The sequence below is a fragment of the Lampris incognitus genome, chromosome 10 (genome assembly GCF_029633865.1).
Source record: "Lampris incognitus isolate fLamInc1 chromosome 10, fLamInc1.hap2, whole genome shotgun sequence".
NCBI classification, from domain to species: Eukaryota; Metazoa; Chordata; class Actinopteri; order Lampriformes; family Lampridae; genus Lampris; species Lampris incognitus.
In genome coordinates this window covers 3,945,477-3,961,186 of record NC_079220.1, presented here as the reverse complement: position 1 = coordinate 3,961,186, position 15,710 = coordinate 3,945,477, and the positions used below count along the sequence as shown (strand labels likewise).

At 51.4% G+C, this 15,710-nt stretch overlaps 1 protein-coding gene across 1 annotated transcript in view; it reads left to right on the top strand.

The window, feature by feature from the left end:
• gsg1l (gsg1-like) overlaps positions 1 to 14,602 on the top strand; it is a 16,587-nt gene extending 1,985 nt beyond the window's left edge. The window contains exons 2-3 of the mRNA XM_056288677.1: positions 4,289 to 4,400; positions 14,233 to 14,602. Coding sequence (XP_056144652.1) covers positions 4,289 to 4,400; positions 14,233 to 14,602 — 482 coding nt within the window. The remainder of the gene's footprint in view (positions 1 to 4,288; positions 4,401 to 14,232) is intronic.
• The last annotated feature ends 1,108 nt before the right edge of the window (positions 14,603 to 15,710 follow it).

The following is a 15,710-nucleotide window of genomic DNA, read 5'->3' as shown; positions in this document are numbered from 1 at the left end:
TTATATACCAAGTCCAGCTGCACTCGATTCACCTCCTTTGGAGAACCATGACCTGGATGAAGGAGAACATTCACAGACATGTTTTTTCCTTCCTTCCTAATTTATCTTTTCTCAGCTGTGCCTTCATCTGACTTTCTCCACTTCACTCTTTTTCATTAGTCTCTCTCTCTCTCTCTCTCTCTCTCTCTCTCTCTCTCTCTCTCTCTCTCTCTCTCTCTCTCTCTCTCTCTCTAGCCTCGGGCGTTTCTCACAGGCACCAGTGTGTAATGACTGCCAGCTCTGTCTGCCTTTTACACTCACACACTGCACATACACAACAACTGTGTGTGTGTGTGTGTGTGAGGGGCATTTTAAGTGTATGTCCATCCATATCCATCCATCCATTATCCAAGCCGCTTATCCCAACCAGGGTCGCGGGGATGCTGGAGCCTATCCCAGCAGTCATTGGGCAACAGGCGGGGAGACACTCTGGACAGGCCATCACAGGCCCCCACACCCACACTCACACCCACACCCACACCCATTCATACTTAGGGACAATTTAGTACGGCCGATTCACCTGACCTACATGTCTTTGGACTGTGGGAGGGAACCAGAGCACCCGGAGGAAACCCACACAGACACGGGGAGAACATGCAAACTCCACACAGAGGACGACCTGGGATGACCCCCAAGGTTGGACTACCCCGGGGGCTCGAACCCAGGACCTTCTTGCTGTGAGGCTACCGCGCTAACCACTGCACCACCGTGCCACCCTAATACTACTCCTACTACTACTACTACTACTACTACTACTAGTAGTAGTAGTAATAATAATAATAAAATGTTTTTATGTGCTTTTCAGAGTACTCAAAGCCGCGTTACATAAGTTAAAATCACCATAAAAGCAAAACACCAAAAACATAAAATACCCAGCGTTAATCACACATTAAAAACAATTCTGAAAACAGGGCGTCCGGGTCGCGTAGTGGTCTGTTTCGTTGCCTACCAGCACGGGGATCGCCGGTTCGAATCCCCGCGTTACCTCCGGCTTGGCCGGGCGTCCCTACAGACACATGTGGCCGTGTCTGCGGGCGGGAAGCCGGATGTGGGTTTGTGTCCTGGTCGCTGCGATGCGCTCGGACTTTATCCTACAAGACCACCTGGCGTGTGTCGTTTATTTCCGCCCAATGAAATGGCGTCGCGTCACCGTGGCCACACACCTGAGCCCTTAAAGTGAGCACGTCAGCTTCATACAAACAGCAAGCTATGGTGAACTGTGTCCTTAAGTCCACTACAACTGCATTATTATACTTACGCTGCTTTGGGTAAAATGTCGTGTGCCAGTAGCCACATGCAGCCTGGCTCTGGCAAATCACAGAAGCTAAGCAGGTGCAGGCTTGGCTAGTAATTGGATGGGAGACCTCCCGGGAAAATGAGTTGCTGCCGGAAATGCTGTTGGTGGGCCAGAAGGGGGCAGTCTTCCATCTGTTCCTAATAAGAACAACAAATATCAAATCCCAGTGCAGTGACGGGGACACTGCTGTAGGAGAGGCCGTCCTTCGGATGAGACGTTAAACCGAGGTCCTGACTCACTGTGGTCATTAAAGACCCCACGGCACTTATCACAAAGAGTAGGGGGTCCCCTGGTGTCCTGGCAACATTCCCAACCTGGCTCTCTCCATCTGGCCACCTCATCATCCCCCCGTGTGATTGGCTCAATGGTTCCTCCCTCACCTCAAGCTAATGTGTGGTGAGCGTTGTGGTGCAAAATGGCTGCCGTGCACCACCCAGGTGGTGCTGCACATTGGTGGTGGTTGAAGCGAGTTACCCCCGTCACCGTGAAGCGCTTTGGGTGTCTAGAAAAGAGCTATATAAATGTAATGATTATTATTTTCTGTTATTATAAAGACAAACATTTGACTAATTGATGCTAGATGTGACCTGTGCGTAACGGTTCCGACTTACGTACAAATTCGACGTAAGAACGGGCTGAAAAACAACTCGTTCATAACCCGGGGGCCACCTGTAATTCAGAACAGACTTAACACCACCTCAGAAAGTAAAACGAAACAAAACGAAAAGCAAGTCACTATGGATCCCAAATCAGTCCATCCGATTCAGACGGCAGTACAGGACGGTGAGTCTTCTGCAGTCATGCAGACAGACTGCAGCCAGTCTTCTCACCAAAGCCGCTTGTGCTTTATGATACACATCCCTCAGCCTCGCAGGCACCCATCCCTCCCCAAAGCCCAATTAATGATGTCTCTCCAAGTGCAGCTCGATCCCAGGCTTGATCTCCTCCGTCCATGGGCCCAGGACCCGGGGTAGGAAACAACCATAAAAAACTAAATGTTTAAAATGGTCACAAATTCACTATGATGGGCTGTTGTAGCGTTAAGTTAGCTTTAGTTTGAACAGTGGAGGCAGGGTTTTGGACACACGCATCTGTACGAACATGTTCTGCATATAGTATGCATCCAAACAGGAAATGTGCACATTTTACCGTAGCTCAGGGACCATTTAAACACATTTATCTCATCTCATCTCATCTCATCTCATCTCATCTCACTGCTTCTCCAGGGTCGGGTCGTGGTGGCAGCAAGCTAAGTAGGGCACTCCAGACGTCCCTCTCCCCTGCAACGCCCTCCAGCTCCTCCTGGGGGATCCCAAGGCGTTTCCAGGCCAGATTGGACATATAGTCCCTCCAGCGAGTTCTGGGTCTACCCCGGGGTCTCCTCCCAGTTGGACGTGCCCGGTAAACCTCCAAAGGAAGGCACCCAGGAGGCATCCTGATCAGATGCCCGAACCACCTCAACTGGCTCCTTTCAAGGTGAAGGAGCAGCGGTTCTACTCTGAGCTCCCTCCGGATGGCCGAGCTCCTCACCCTACCTCTAAGGCTGAGCCCAGACACCCTACGGAGGAAACTAATTTCAGCCGCTTGTATCCGCGATCTCTCCCTTTTGCAAAGCTCATGACCATAGGTGAGGGTTGGAACGAAGACTGACTGGTAAATTGGGAGCTTTGCCTCCCGGCTCAGCTCCTTCTTCACCACAATGGTCCAGTACAAGGTCCCCATTACTGCTGATGCTGCACCAATCCACCTGTCAATCTCCTTCTCCATCCTACCCTCACTCGTGAACAAGACCCCGAGATACTTGAACTCCTTCAGTTGAGGCAACAACTCATCCCCCACCTGGAGGGAGCAATCCACCATTTTCCGGTAGAGAACCATGGCCTCAGACTTGGAGGTGCTGACTCTCATCCCAGTGGCCATTTCACACTCAGCTGCACACCGCCCCAGTGTGCTGGAGGTCAGATTCTGATGAAGCCAACAAAACCACATCATCTGCAAAGAGCAGAGATGCAATTCTGAGGTTCCCAAAACGGACACACTCCTCACCTTGAGATCCTGTCCATGAATATCACAAACAGAATCGGAGACAAGGGACAACCTTGGTGGAGTCCAACACCCACCGAAAACTTGTTTGACTTTGTGCCGAGAATGTGGACACAGCTCTCACTTTGGTTATACAAGGACCAAATGGCCTGTAGCAACTGCCCCGATACCCCATACTCCCGCAGTACCCCCCCCCCAGAGTGCCCCGGGGTACACGGTCGTAAGCCTTCTCCGAGTCCACTAAACACATGTAGACTGGCTGGTCAAACTCCCGTGTCCCAGAGCACACTGGAGGTCGTGTTCTGGTGCACTTACACATTTACAAACACATTTACAGCTGTGTAACACACACACACACACACACACACACACACAGACAGACACACACACACAGACACGCACAGCCTTTTCCTGAAACTTGTCATCCTGGAGCTGGTGGCGAGGTGGGAATGATGGTCTCTTTATGGGGAAGTGTAAATCTTCTGCAGCCTGCCTTTATTTACTACGCCTAGCGTCGTCACACAAGTACACACACACAAACACACACACACACACACACACACACACACACAAAATCAATTTGGCCTGTGGAATGAGTGTGATGAAGAACATCAGCATCATCACCGGCTTGTTTGTGTGGCGGCCGTGTGATGTACTGCGGCCTTATGGGTAATTATGAGGCCGTCTCAGATTGATCGTACGACAGCCATTGGAAACTGCTACACTAAATCAACTGACGTTGTGTATTGAGTAATTATACTAATGATGTGTGTCGTGATTTATTACTGACGGTGTTGAGCTGCATGTGGACTGGAGCGCCGGATGAGCTTTGTGTTTGGTTGTACACTTACTCTGTGTGTGTCTGTGTGTGTCTGTGTGTGTCTGTGTGTGTCTGTGTGTTATCACCAGGTCTGTTGGGTATGGTGGCCCACATGATGTACACGCAGGTCTTCCAGATCACGGTGAGCCTGGGCCCCGAGGACTGGAGGCCTCACAGCTGGGACTATGGGTGGTCCTTCTGGTGAGTCTCTCTCACACACACACACACACACACACACACACACACACACACACACACACACACACACACACACACCACTACTTTGTGTCCGGATTTGTTTCCAGTGCCAGAAGGTCCTGGGTTCGAGCCCCCGGGTCGTCCTCTGTGTGGAGTTTGCATGTTCTCCCTGTGTCTGGGTGGGTTTCCTCCGGGGGCGCCGGTTTCCTCCCACAGTCCAAAGACATGTAGGTCAGGTGACTCGGTCGTACTAGATTGTCCCTAGGTGTGTGTGTGTGTGTGTGTGTGTGTGTGTGTGTGTGTGTGTGTGTGTGTGTGTGTGTGTGTGTGTGTGTGTGTGTGGCGCAAGTGCAGCGACCAGGACACACACCCACATCCGTGCTCCCACCCGCAGACACTGCTAATTGTGTCTGTAGAGACACTCGACCAAGTCGGGAGGTAACACGGGGATTCGAACCGGCGATTCCCGTGTTGGTAGGCAACGGAATAGCCCGCCACCCTACGTGGATGCCCCCTACAGACACACTCCTTCTGAGAGGGCTACGGGAATGTTAGGATCGTTTTGGATACGTGAGTGTGACTTGGTCCTCTTGTTAGTGGCTCACCCAAAATAAAGATCCCAGCTCGCTCAGAAGCCAGTAGGAGCCGTGGGACTCCTGGACCGCAGAAGAAGAAAGAGACCAGTAGGATGCTGTGGGACTCGTGGACTGCAGAAGAAGAAAGAGACCAGTAGAAGCCATGGGATTCGTGGATCGCAGAAGAAGACAGACACCAGTAGGAGCCGTGTGACTCGTGGACCGCAGTAGAAGACAGAGACCAGTAGGAGCCGTGTGACTCGTGGACCGCAGTAGAAGACAGAGACCAGTAGGAGCCGTGGGATTCGTGGATCGCAGAAGAAGAAAGGGACCAGTAGGAGCCGTGTGACTCGTGGACCGCAGTAGAAGACAGAGACCAGTAGGAGCCGTGGGATTCGTGGATCGCAGAAGAAGAAAGGGACCAGTAGGAGCCGTGGGATTCGTGGACCGCAGTAGAAGACAGACACCAGTAGGAGCCGTGTGACTCGTGGACCGCAGTAGAAGACAGAGACCAGTAGGAGCCGTGGGATTCATGGATCGCAGAAGAAGAAAGGGACCAGTAGGAGCCGTGTGACTCGTGGACCGCAGAAGAAGACAGAGACCAGTAGGAGCCGTGGGACTCGTGGACCGCAGAAGAAGACAGAGACCAGTAGGAGCTGTGGGATTCGTGGACCGCAGAAGAAGACAGAGACCAGTAGGAGCCGTGGGACCCATGGATCGCAGAATAAGAAAGAGAGCAGTAGCAGTTGTGGGACTCGTGGACCACAGAAGAAGACAGAGACCAGTAGGAGCCGTGTGACTCGTGGACCGCAGTAGAAGACAAAGACCAGTAGGAGCCGTGGGACTCGTGGATCGCAGAAGAAGACAGACACCAGTAGGAGCCGTGGGACTCATGGACCGCAGAAGAAGACAGAGACCAGTAGGAGCCGTGGGACTCGTGGATCGCAGAAGAAGACAGACACCAGTAGGAGCCGTGGGACTCATGGACCGCAGAAGAAGACAGAGATCAGTAGGAGCCGTGTGACTCGTGGACCGCAGTAGAAGACAGAGACCAGTAGGAGCCGTGGGACTCGTGGATTGCAGAAGAAGACAGACACCAGTAGGAGCCGTGGGACTCATGGATCGCAGAATAAGACAGAGACCAGTAGGAGCCGTGGGACTCATGGACCGCAGAAGAAGACAGAGACCAGTAGGAGCCGTGGGACTCGTGGACCGCAGAAGAAGACAGAGAGCAGTAGGAGCCGTGGGACTCGTGGACAGAGACCAGTAGGAGCCGTGGGACTCGTGGACAGAGACCAGTAGGAGCCGTGGGACTCGTGGACCACAGAAGAAGACAGAGACCAGTAGTAGCCATGGGACTCGTGGACAGAGACCAGTAGTAGCCATGGCACTCGTGGACCGCAGAAGAAGACAGAGACCAGTAGGAGCCGTGGGACTCGTGGACCGCAGAAGAAGACAGAGAGCAGTAGGAGCCGTGGGACTCATGGACCACAGAAGAAGACAGAGACCAGTAGTAGCCATGGGACTTGTGGACAGAGACCAGTAGTAGCCATGGGACTCATGGACCGCAGAAGAAGACCGAGACCAGTAGGAGCTGTGGGACCTATGGATCACAGAATAAGAAAGAGACCAGTAGGAGCTGTGGGACCTATGGATCACAGAATAAGAAAGAGACCAGTAGGAGCCATGGGACTCATGGACCGCAGAAGAAGGCAGAGACCAGTAGCAGCTGTGGGACTTGGGGACCGCAGAAGAAGACAGAGACCAGTAGGAGCCGTGGGACTCGTGGATCGCAGAATAAGACAGACACCAGTAGGAGCCATGGGACTCATGGACCGCAGAAGAAGACAGAGACCAGTAGGAACCGTGGGACTCGTGGACCGCAGAAGAAGACAGAGACCAGTAGGAGCCGTGGGACTCGTGGACAGAGAGCAGTAGGAGCCGTGGGACTCGTGGACCGCAGAAGAAGACAGAACAACTCTCTAGAGACATCCGGGTTCCTCGGCGTTCAGAGGTTCTGCGGTAACTCCGGGTGCTCGGGCGAGAGGACGTGGCGTGACGAGGCTGTCCTCCGCTGGGTAATTAGACAATCTAGACCAGCGTTGACCTTGTCCCTCCACAGAGACACAGCCAACCAGCATCTGCTGTCTGAGCGCACGCCGCTCAACGGCACGTCGGCAGAAGGTGGCGCCAAGGACGAAGAGAAGGGAAGGAACAGCAGTGAAGGGAGGAGACGAGCCTCCACCAGGCTCTGTGTGTGTGTGTGTCTGTGTGTGTGTGTGTGTGTGTGTGTGTTGGGTGTGTGTGTGTGTGTGTGTGTGTGTGTGTGTGTGTGTGTGTGTTGGGTGTGTGTGGGTGTGTGTGTGTGTGTGTGTGTGTGTGTTGGGTGTGTGTGGGTGTGTGTGTGTGTGTGTGTGTGTGTTGGGTGTGTGTGGGTGTGTGTGTGTGTGTGTGTGTGTGTGTGTTGGGTGTGTGTGGGTCTGTGTGTTGGGTGTGTGTGGGTGTGTGTGGGTGTGTGTGTGTGTGTGTGTGTGTGTGTTGGGTGTGTGTGGGTCTGTGTGTTGGGTGTGTGTGGGTGTGTGTGTTGGGTGTGTGTGTGTGTGTGTGTTTGGGTGTGTGTGTGTGTGTGTGTGTGTGTGTGTTTGGGTGTGTGTGTGTGTGTGTGTGTGTGAGATATTTGGAATTGATTAATAATCCCTATACACTCAGAGCACATCTGCAACCTCGTCCTCCCTCCACACACACACACACACACACACATATATACACACACACACATATATACACACACACACACACATATATACACACACACACACACACATATATATACACACACACACACACATATATATACACACACACACACACATCAATCCATCCGTCCATCCATCATCCAAACGGCTCACCCTGCTCTCAGGGTCACGGGGAGGCTGCGGCGTATCCCAGCAGCCACTGGGCAGCAGGGGGGGAGACACCCTGGACAGGCCACCAGGCATCACACAGGGGGCAAAGAAAACAAAACGAACAAAAGCAAAAGCCCACAAACAGACAACAACACAGTCAGTCCACACAGATAGATGTGTGTGTGTGTGTGTGTGTGTGTGTGTGTGTGTGTGTGTGTGTGTGTGTGTGTGTGTGTGTGTATATATCAGCCCTGTGATGGTCTGGCAGCCTGTCCAGGGTGTCTCCCCACCTACCACCCAATGACTGATGGGATAGGCTCCAGCATCCCCGTGACCCTGAGAGCAGGATAAGCGGTTCCGATAATGGATGGATGATGGATGGATGGATGATGGATGGATGATGGAGGGATGGATGATGGATGGATGATGGATGATGGATGGATGGATGATGGATGGATGATGGATGGATGGATGATGGATGGATGGATGATGGATGGATGATGGATGGATGGATGGATGATGGATGGATGATGGATGGATGGATGATGGATGGATGATGGATGGATGGATGGATGATGGATGGATGGTTGGTTGACAATACACCAAATAGCCGTGTGTGCAGCATTCATATGGTTTTAAACACACCGAGTCGGATACGAAGCCTCCAGACAGCTGATGATACAGGTCCTGAACTTAATATATAGAAGACTGGCCCAGTTTCCCTTTCTTCAATATTATTTGTAATTATTTTTCTCTTTTTATTCTTTAGCAGTTATAATTTAGCTTTAATTAGCGAGCAGCAGTGTGGCTTCAGGCCATGAAAGAGCACCACAGATGTGATGTTTGCTTTGAGAATGTTGATGGAGGAGTATAGAGGAGACCAGAAGGAGGAACACTGTGTCTTTGTGGATTTAGAGAAAGCATATGACAGGGTGCCGAGAGAGGAGGTGTGGTATTGTATGAGGAAGTCAGGAGTTGCAGAGAAGTATGTAGGAGTGGTGCAGGATATGTATGAGGGCAGTGTGACAGTGGTGAGGGGTGCGGTTGGAATGACAGATGGGTTCAAGGTGGAGGTGGGATTACATCAAGGATCGGCTCTGAGCCCTTTCTTGTTTGCAATGGTGATGGACAGGTTGATGGACGAGATCAGGCAGGAGTCTCCATGGACGATGATGTTCGCGGATGACATTGTGATGTGTAGTGAGAGTAGGGTGCAGGTGGAGGAGAGCCTGGAGAGGTGGAGGTATGCACTGGAGAGAAGAGGAATGAGAGTCAGTTGGAGCAAGACGGAATACCTATGCATGAATGAGAGGGAGGACAGTGGCATGGTGAGGATGCAAGGAGTGGAGGTGACAAAGGTGGATGAGTTTAAATACTTGGGGTCAGCTGTCCAAAGTAACGGGGAGTGCAGAAGAGAGGTGAAGAAGAGAGTGCAGGCAGGGTGGAGTGGGTGGAGAAGAGTGTCAGGAGTGATTTGTGACAGAAGGGTACCAGCAAGAGTTAAAGGGAAGGTTTACAAGATGGTAGTGAGACCAGCTATGTTATATGGTGTGGAGACAGTGGCACTGATGAGAAGACAGGAGGTGGAGCTGGAGGTGGCAGAGATGAAGATGATAAGATTTTCATTGGGAGTGATGAAGAAGTACAGGATTAGGAACGAGTATATTAGAGGGACAGCTCAGGTTGGACGGTTTGGAGACAAAGCAAGAGAGACAAGATGGAGATGGTTTGGACATGTGTGGAGGAGAGATGCTGGGTATACTGGGAGAAGGATGCTGAATATGGAGCTGCCAGGGAAGAGGAGAGGAGGAAGGCCAAAGAGGAGGTTTATGGATGTGGTGAGGGAGGACATGCAGGTGGCTGGTGTGACAGAGGAAGATGCAGAGGACAGGAAGAGATGGAAACGGATGATCCGCTGTGACGCCCCCTAATGGGAGCAGCCGAAAGTAGTAGTAGCAGTAGTAGTAGTAGTAGCAGTAGTAGTAGTAGTAGTAGTAGCAATAGTAGTAGTAGTAGTCGTTTTTGATATCTGTACTATTTTCATATTCCTTTGTTAAGTTTAATATCATGTCTTACCTGCTGGGAAAAAGTCATTATATGCACAAGGGTGTCCGGGTGGCATAGTGGTCTACTCCATTGCCTACCAACACAGGGATCGCCGGTTCGAATCCCCGTGTTACCTCCGGCTTGGTCAGGCGTCCCTACAGACACAATTGGCCGTGTCTGTGGGTGGGAAGCCGGATGTAGGTATGTGTCCTGGTTGCTGCACTTTCGCCTCCTCTGGTCGGTCGGGGCACCTGTCCGGGGGGGAATAGCTTGAAACTCCTCACTGTCAGGTGAAAAGAAGCGGCTGGCGACTCCACATGTATGGGAGGAGGCATGTGGTAGTCTACAGCCCTCCCCGGATCAGCAGAGGGGGTGGAGTAGCGACCGGGACGGCTCGGAAGAGCGGGGTAATTGGCCAAGTACAATTGGGGAGAAAGGGGGGGGTTACAAAAAAAGAAGAATAAGAAGTCATTATACGCACCCCATCTTACTCGGCTGATAAAACAGATCTAACAATAACATTTTATTTGTTAAGAAAAGCCTTCAAGAGAAATCGACAACGTCTCACCTGCAGCTGTTTTGCTCCATAATTGACTTGTTGTGCTCTGGAGAGGAGAAGTCCACTCGTTTTTCTCCCTTCACATTGATTTTCATTTGCTTTCCCCCCCCTAATGAGCTGACTCAGAGCAGCCTGGCTGGAGCTGTGCAGCCTCACCGTCTGTCTGCCTGCACGGCGGGGCGGGGGAGTCGCTGCCCCTTCAGAGGCGTTCCCCCACATCTCCGCCACCTCCCTCATTAGCAGGTCGACGGTTAAATGCCCCGCCTCGTTAATGAGACCTGTCTGGGAGCTGGGGAGAGGGAGAGACGGAGAGAGAGAAGGGGTAAAGAGGGAGAGAGAGAGACAGACAGAGGGGAGGAGAGAGCGGGACAGACAGAGACAGAGGGGGGAGAAAGAGGGGAGAGAGAGGGAGAGACAGAGAGAGAGAAGGGGTAGAGAGAGAGGGAAAGACAGAGACCGAGACAGAGAGAGAGGGCGGGAGAGAGGCTGAATCAGTCCAGATGCTTGTCTGAGTGCTATTACACCCAGAGGAAATTGCCTCATTTGTTGTTTGCCATCTGGCCAGTTCCTCCTCCTCCTACAAACACACCCATATTTCTCCTGAACATAAGAATCAGCAGAGTGAAGGACACCTCACCACGAGACACATTCTATAGAGGGTTTATAGGTGGCTTGCTTCGCTATGTTAACGAAGTTCCTAGTGTGTTATTAGTCATTAAAACATGTTACACCGATCATCCAAACCGTTAAAACCCCTGACAGGTAAGTGAATCACATTGATCGTCTCGTTAAAGTGGCCCCTGTCCAGGGGCGGGACGTATCAGGCAGCAGGTGATCAGTCGGTTCTTGAAGTTGACGTGTTGGAAGCAGGAGAAATGGGCAAGCGTAAGGATCCGAGCGACTTCGACGAGGGCCAGATTGTGATGGCTAGACGACTGGGTCAGAGCATCTCCAAAACAGCAGGTCTTGTTGAGTCTTGTGGGGTGTTCCCGGTATGCAGTGGTCAGTACCTACCAAAAGTGGTCCAAGGAAGGACAACTGGTGAACCGGCGACAGGGTCGTGGGTGCCCCAGGATCATTGATGCATGTGGGGAGTGAAGGCTAGCCTGTCTGGTCTGATCCCACAGAAGAGCTGCTGTAGCTCAAATTGCTGAAAAAGTTGATGCTGGCTGTGATAGACAGGTGTCAGGACACAGTGAATCTCAGCTTGCTGTGTATGAGGCTGCATAGCTGCAGACCAGTCAGTGTCCATGATGACCCCTGTCCAACGTTGGAAGCCGCTGCAGTGGGCACGTGAGCATCAGAACTGGACCGTGGAGCAATGGAAGAAGGTGGCCTGGTCTGATGAAACCTTTTGTTTGACATCATGTGGATGGCCAGGTGTGTATGTGTCATTTACTTGGGGAAGAGATGACACCAGGATGCACTATGGCAGGGGTGGGCAACCTTGTCCAGAAAGGGCCAGTGTGGGTGAAGTCTTTTGTTCCCACCGAGCAGTTACACACCTGATCCCACCAATCAACCAGTAGAGTCTTTGCCGAGGAACTTGATTAGAGGGCACAAGTGTGTAATTGCTTGGTTGGAACAAAAACCTTCACCCACACTGGCCCTTTCTGGATAAGATTGCCCACCCCTGCACTATGGGAAGAAGGCAAGCTAGCAGAGGCAGTGTGATACTCTGGCCAATGTTCTGCTGGGAAACCTTGGATCCTGGCGTTCTTGTAGATGTTACTTTGACAGGTAACACCTACACAAACATAGCTGTAGACCAGGTACACCTCTTCATGGCAGCGGTATTCCCTGATGGCGGTGGCCTCTTTCAGCAGCATGATGCACCCTGCCACACTGCACACATTGTTCAGGAATGGTTTGAGGAACATGACAAAGAGTTCAAGGTGTTGCAATCGCCTCCAAGTTCCCCAGATCTCAATCTGATCGAGCATCTGTGGGATGTGCTGGAAAAACAAGTCCGGTCCATGGAGGACTCACCTCACAACTTCCAGGACTTAAAGAATCTGCCGCTAACGTCTTGGTACCAGATACCAGAGAGACACCTTCAGAGGTCTTGTGGAGTCCATGCCTCGATGGGTCAGAGCTGTTTTGGTGGTACAAGGGGGACCGACACAATATTAGGCAGGTGATTTTAATGTTTTGGCTGGTCAGTGTATATAGTGCATTAATAGTAAAAACAATTTTTGGGTTGCCAGATTTGGGTCCCACATTTTATCAATAAGCAGGAGTCTCCATAAACCCTCTGGAACCAGGATTTGATGAAGACAGCCAAACCACTCACAACTGCCTACCTTTATCCCTAAACTTAGCCAGTATACATGTAGCTGCCATCACTACTGTGGGAAAATTATCTTTCATAACTCATGATATTTATGATCCAGACACTGGTCATGTGAATCAGCAGTCCTCGCCGGTCATGAAGTTTCTGAGAAAATGTTTATGGAGACTAGTGTTGATAAAATGTGGGCTTCCAACCTGGCAACCCAAAAAGTATTTTCGATTAACTTGTCATAAAATTTTATCCATCATTTGATTAATGAGTTTTTAACCATTAATAAAGTAAGTAGTAAGCACTTAGACTTTTTTTTATGAATTTCCCCCCCTTTTTCTCCCCAGTTGTACTTGGCCTATTTCCCGAGCTGTTCCGGTCGCTGCTCCACCCCCTCTGCTGATCCGGGGAGGGCTGCAGACTACCGCATGCCTCCTCCCATACATGTGGAGTCGCCAGCCGTTTCTTTTCACCTGACAGTGAGGAGTTTCGCCAGGGGGACGTAGCGCGTGGGAAGATCACGCTATTCCCCCCAGTTCCCCCTCCCCCCTGAACAGGCGCCCCGACCGACCAGAGGAGGCGCTAGTGCAGCGACCAGGACACAAACCCACATCCGGCTTCCCACCCACACACACGGCCAATTGTGTCTGTAGGGACGCCTGACCAAGCCGGAGGTAACACGATGTAACGATCACGGATAAATAGGCTCGTTAGCCCTTGGCTAAGGGGTCGGACCCTTTAGTCGACTGGTTAATGTAGTCGCCCGTGGTGCGGGAGAGCCGGGTTCGCGTCCTGGCTAAAGCAGTTCCCGGGCTGCCCCCCCGAATTTTATTACATTGGTGCCCAGAGGCGTGAGGGAGCATGTACGCTGAAGCATGGGGACATGCTTCCTGAAGAAGAAGAAGAAGAAGAAGGAGGAAGAGGGGGGGTAGTGTAACAATCACAGATGAATAGACTCGTTAGCCCTTGGCTAAGGGGTCGGACCCTTTAGTCGACTGGTTATGTAGTCGCCCGTGATGCGGGAGACCCGGGTTCGCGTCCCGGCTGTGGCAGTTCCAGGGCTGCCCGCTGCATTCGCTGCAATGGGGATTTGAACCGGCGACCCCCGTGTTGGTAGGCAACGGAATAGATGCCACCCGGACGCCCAGGACCCTCTTATGAAATATGCCTTGTTGTCCTGTAGTACTCATAATTCTGTAGTATCTGTCAGTTATACCTCACCTTTTATCTGTCCATCTGCAAACCAGCCCGTCCGTCTTTCTGACGATGAGAAATCCTTTGAATCCGACGGCCTCCGTCTCCTCAGTTTTAGGAACATTTGACTGGATAATTTAAATGATTTGGTGTGACCTACTTTCCACAGAGTTCCACGAGACTCTTTCCTCCCACTGCTGCTTTCATCTTCCCCAACTCAATATTGACATCTCCCATAATCTCTCTCTCTCTCTCTCTCCCTCTCTCTGGCCAGCATGGCATGGGGCTCCTTCACCTGTTGCATGGCAGCGTCCGTGACCACCCTCAACTCCTACACCAAGACGGTTATCGAGTTTCGCCACAAGCGCAAGCTGTTTGAACAGGGCCTGCGGGAGGAGCAGACCTACCTGGGCCAGGAGGCCTTCCACTACTTTCGTGACCGCTCCCTCCAGTCCATCTCCAGCTCCGTGGAGGTCTACCCCAGCCAAGGAGGCACGGGCATACACGGCATGGGCAGCGGACCCGGAGGCGGTCTTATGGTCGGGGGTCCCGGTCCAGGTTTGGGCCGCGGGAAGATGAGAGGCCTGTCCGCCTCGGTAGACCTAGGGGAGAACACGGACTCCCTGGGGGAGGAGCAGTGCTGAGAGGAAGGGAGGAACCGTGGAGGAAAGCGGGAGAACGGGTGATGGGGTGTTTATGTGATGGGATTATCTGTGAAATAAGCCGACCGGTCCACAGGTTGGAACAGAAACACAGCAGTCCGACATTTCTGTTTAAAAGACTGTAAAGACGTGAATGGAAAGACCCGAGTCGAGGACGCTTGTGGTAAAACTCATATGTTCTCTATCGAGGAAGTCAAAGAAATTCTAAAGTATTTAAATGTAAATAAACATAGGGGCAATTTAGTATGGCCGGTTCATCTGACCTACATGTCTTTGGACTGTGGGAGGAAACCCACACAGACAACATGCAAACTCCTCACAGAGGACGACCCCACCAAGGTTGGACTACCCCGGGGCTCGAACCCAGAACCTTCTTGCTGTGCGGCGACCGCGCTAGCCACTGTGCCACCGTGCCGCCCATGTAGGTCAGGTGAATGTAGGTCAGATGGGTAGGCCACGTGAAGGTCAGGTGAATCGGCCATACTAAATTGCCCCTCGAGAGAATGGGAAGATGCATATTGTATATTTGACCTACTGAGCTGGGACTTAAGATTCTTTAGGTGTTGAGGTTAATTGGAGGTGAAGTGTCCGGTAGCATCATGTATTGATTAACTGTACGGAGACCTCTGACGGCGGGGCATGTCCAAACCACGGCCTTTCTCGATGACCCTGAATGTGACGAAAAAGACAAAAACACATTATCTGTTTATTTGTGTTGTGCTGGTCCTTTGGCTGTCCAACGTAACTTTGAACTCACCCCGGTGATGATAGGTGGGATCTGTCCTTGGCAAACTTGTGATGGCTCTCCACGTTTCCTGCTCCGGCATTCATAATCCCAACGTGAGCATGATGCTGATACTTCCTGTTTTCATCTGTAGATGGTTGATATGACGTGGCTCAACAGATCCCAGACTGCTGCTGTAAACACTGCCAGGGACATCTTACAAATAGGTTTAAATCTCTGATCTAATGTGATGTTTGATACATCTGTATTTTAAAAAAAAAATAGTCCATGTAGACAGGAGATGAAATACTTCAGTTATTGATTAGAATTGTCATTTTCTTTTGATAGGTCACATTAACAAACGGT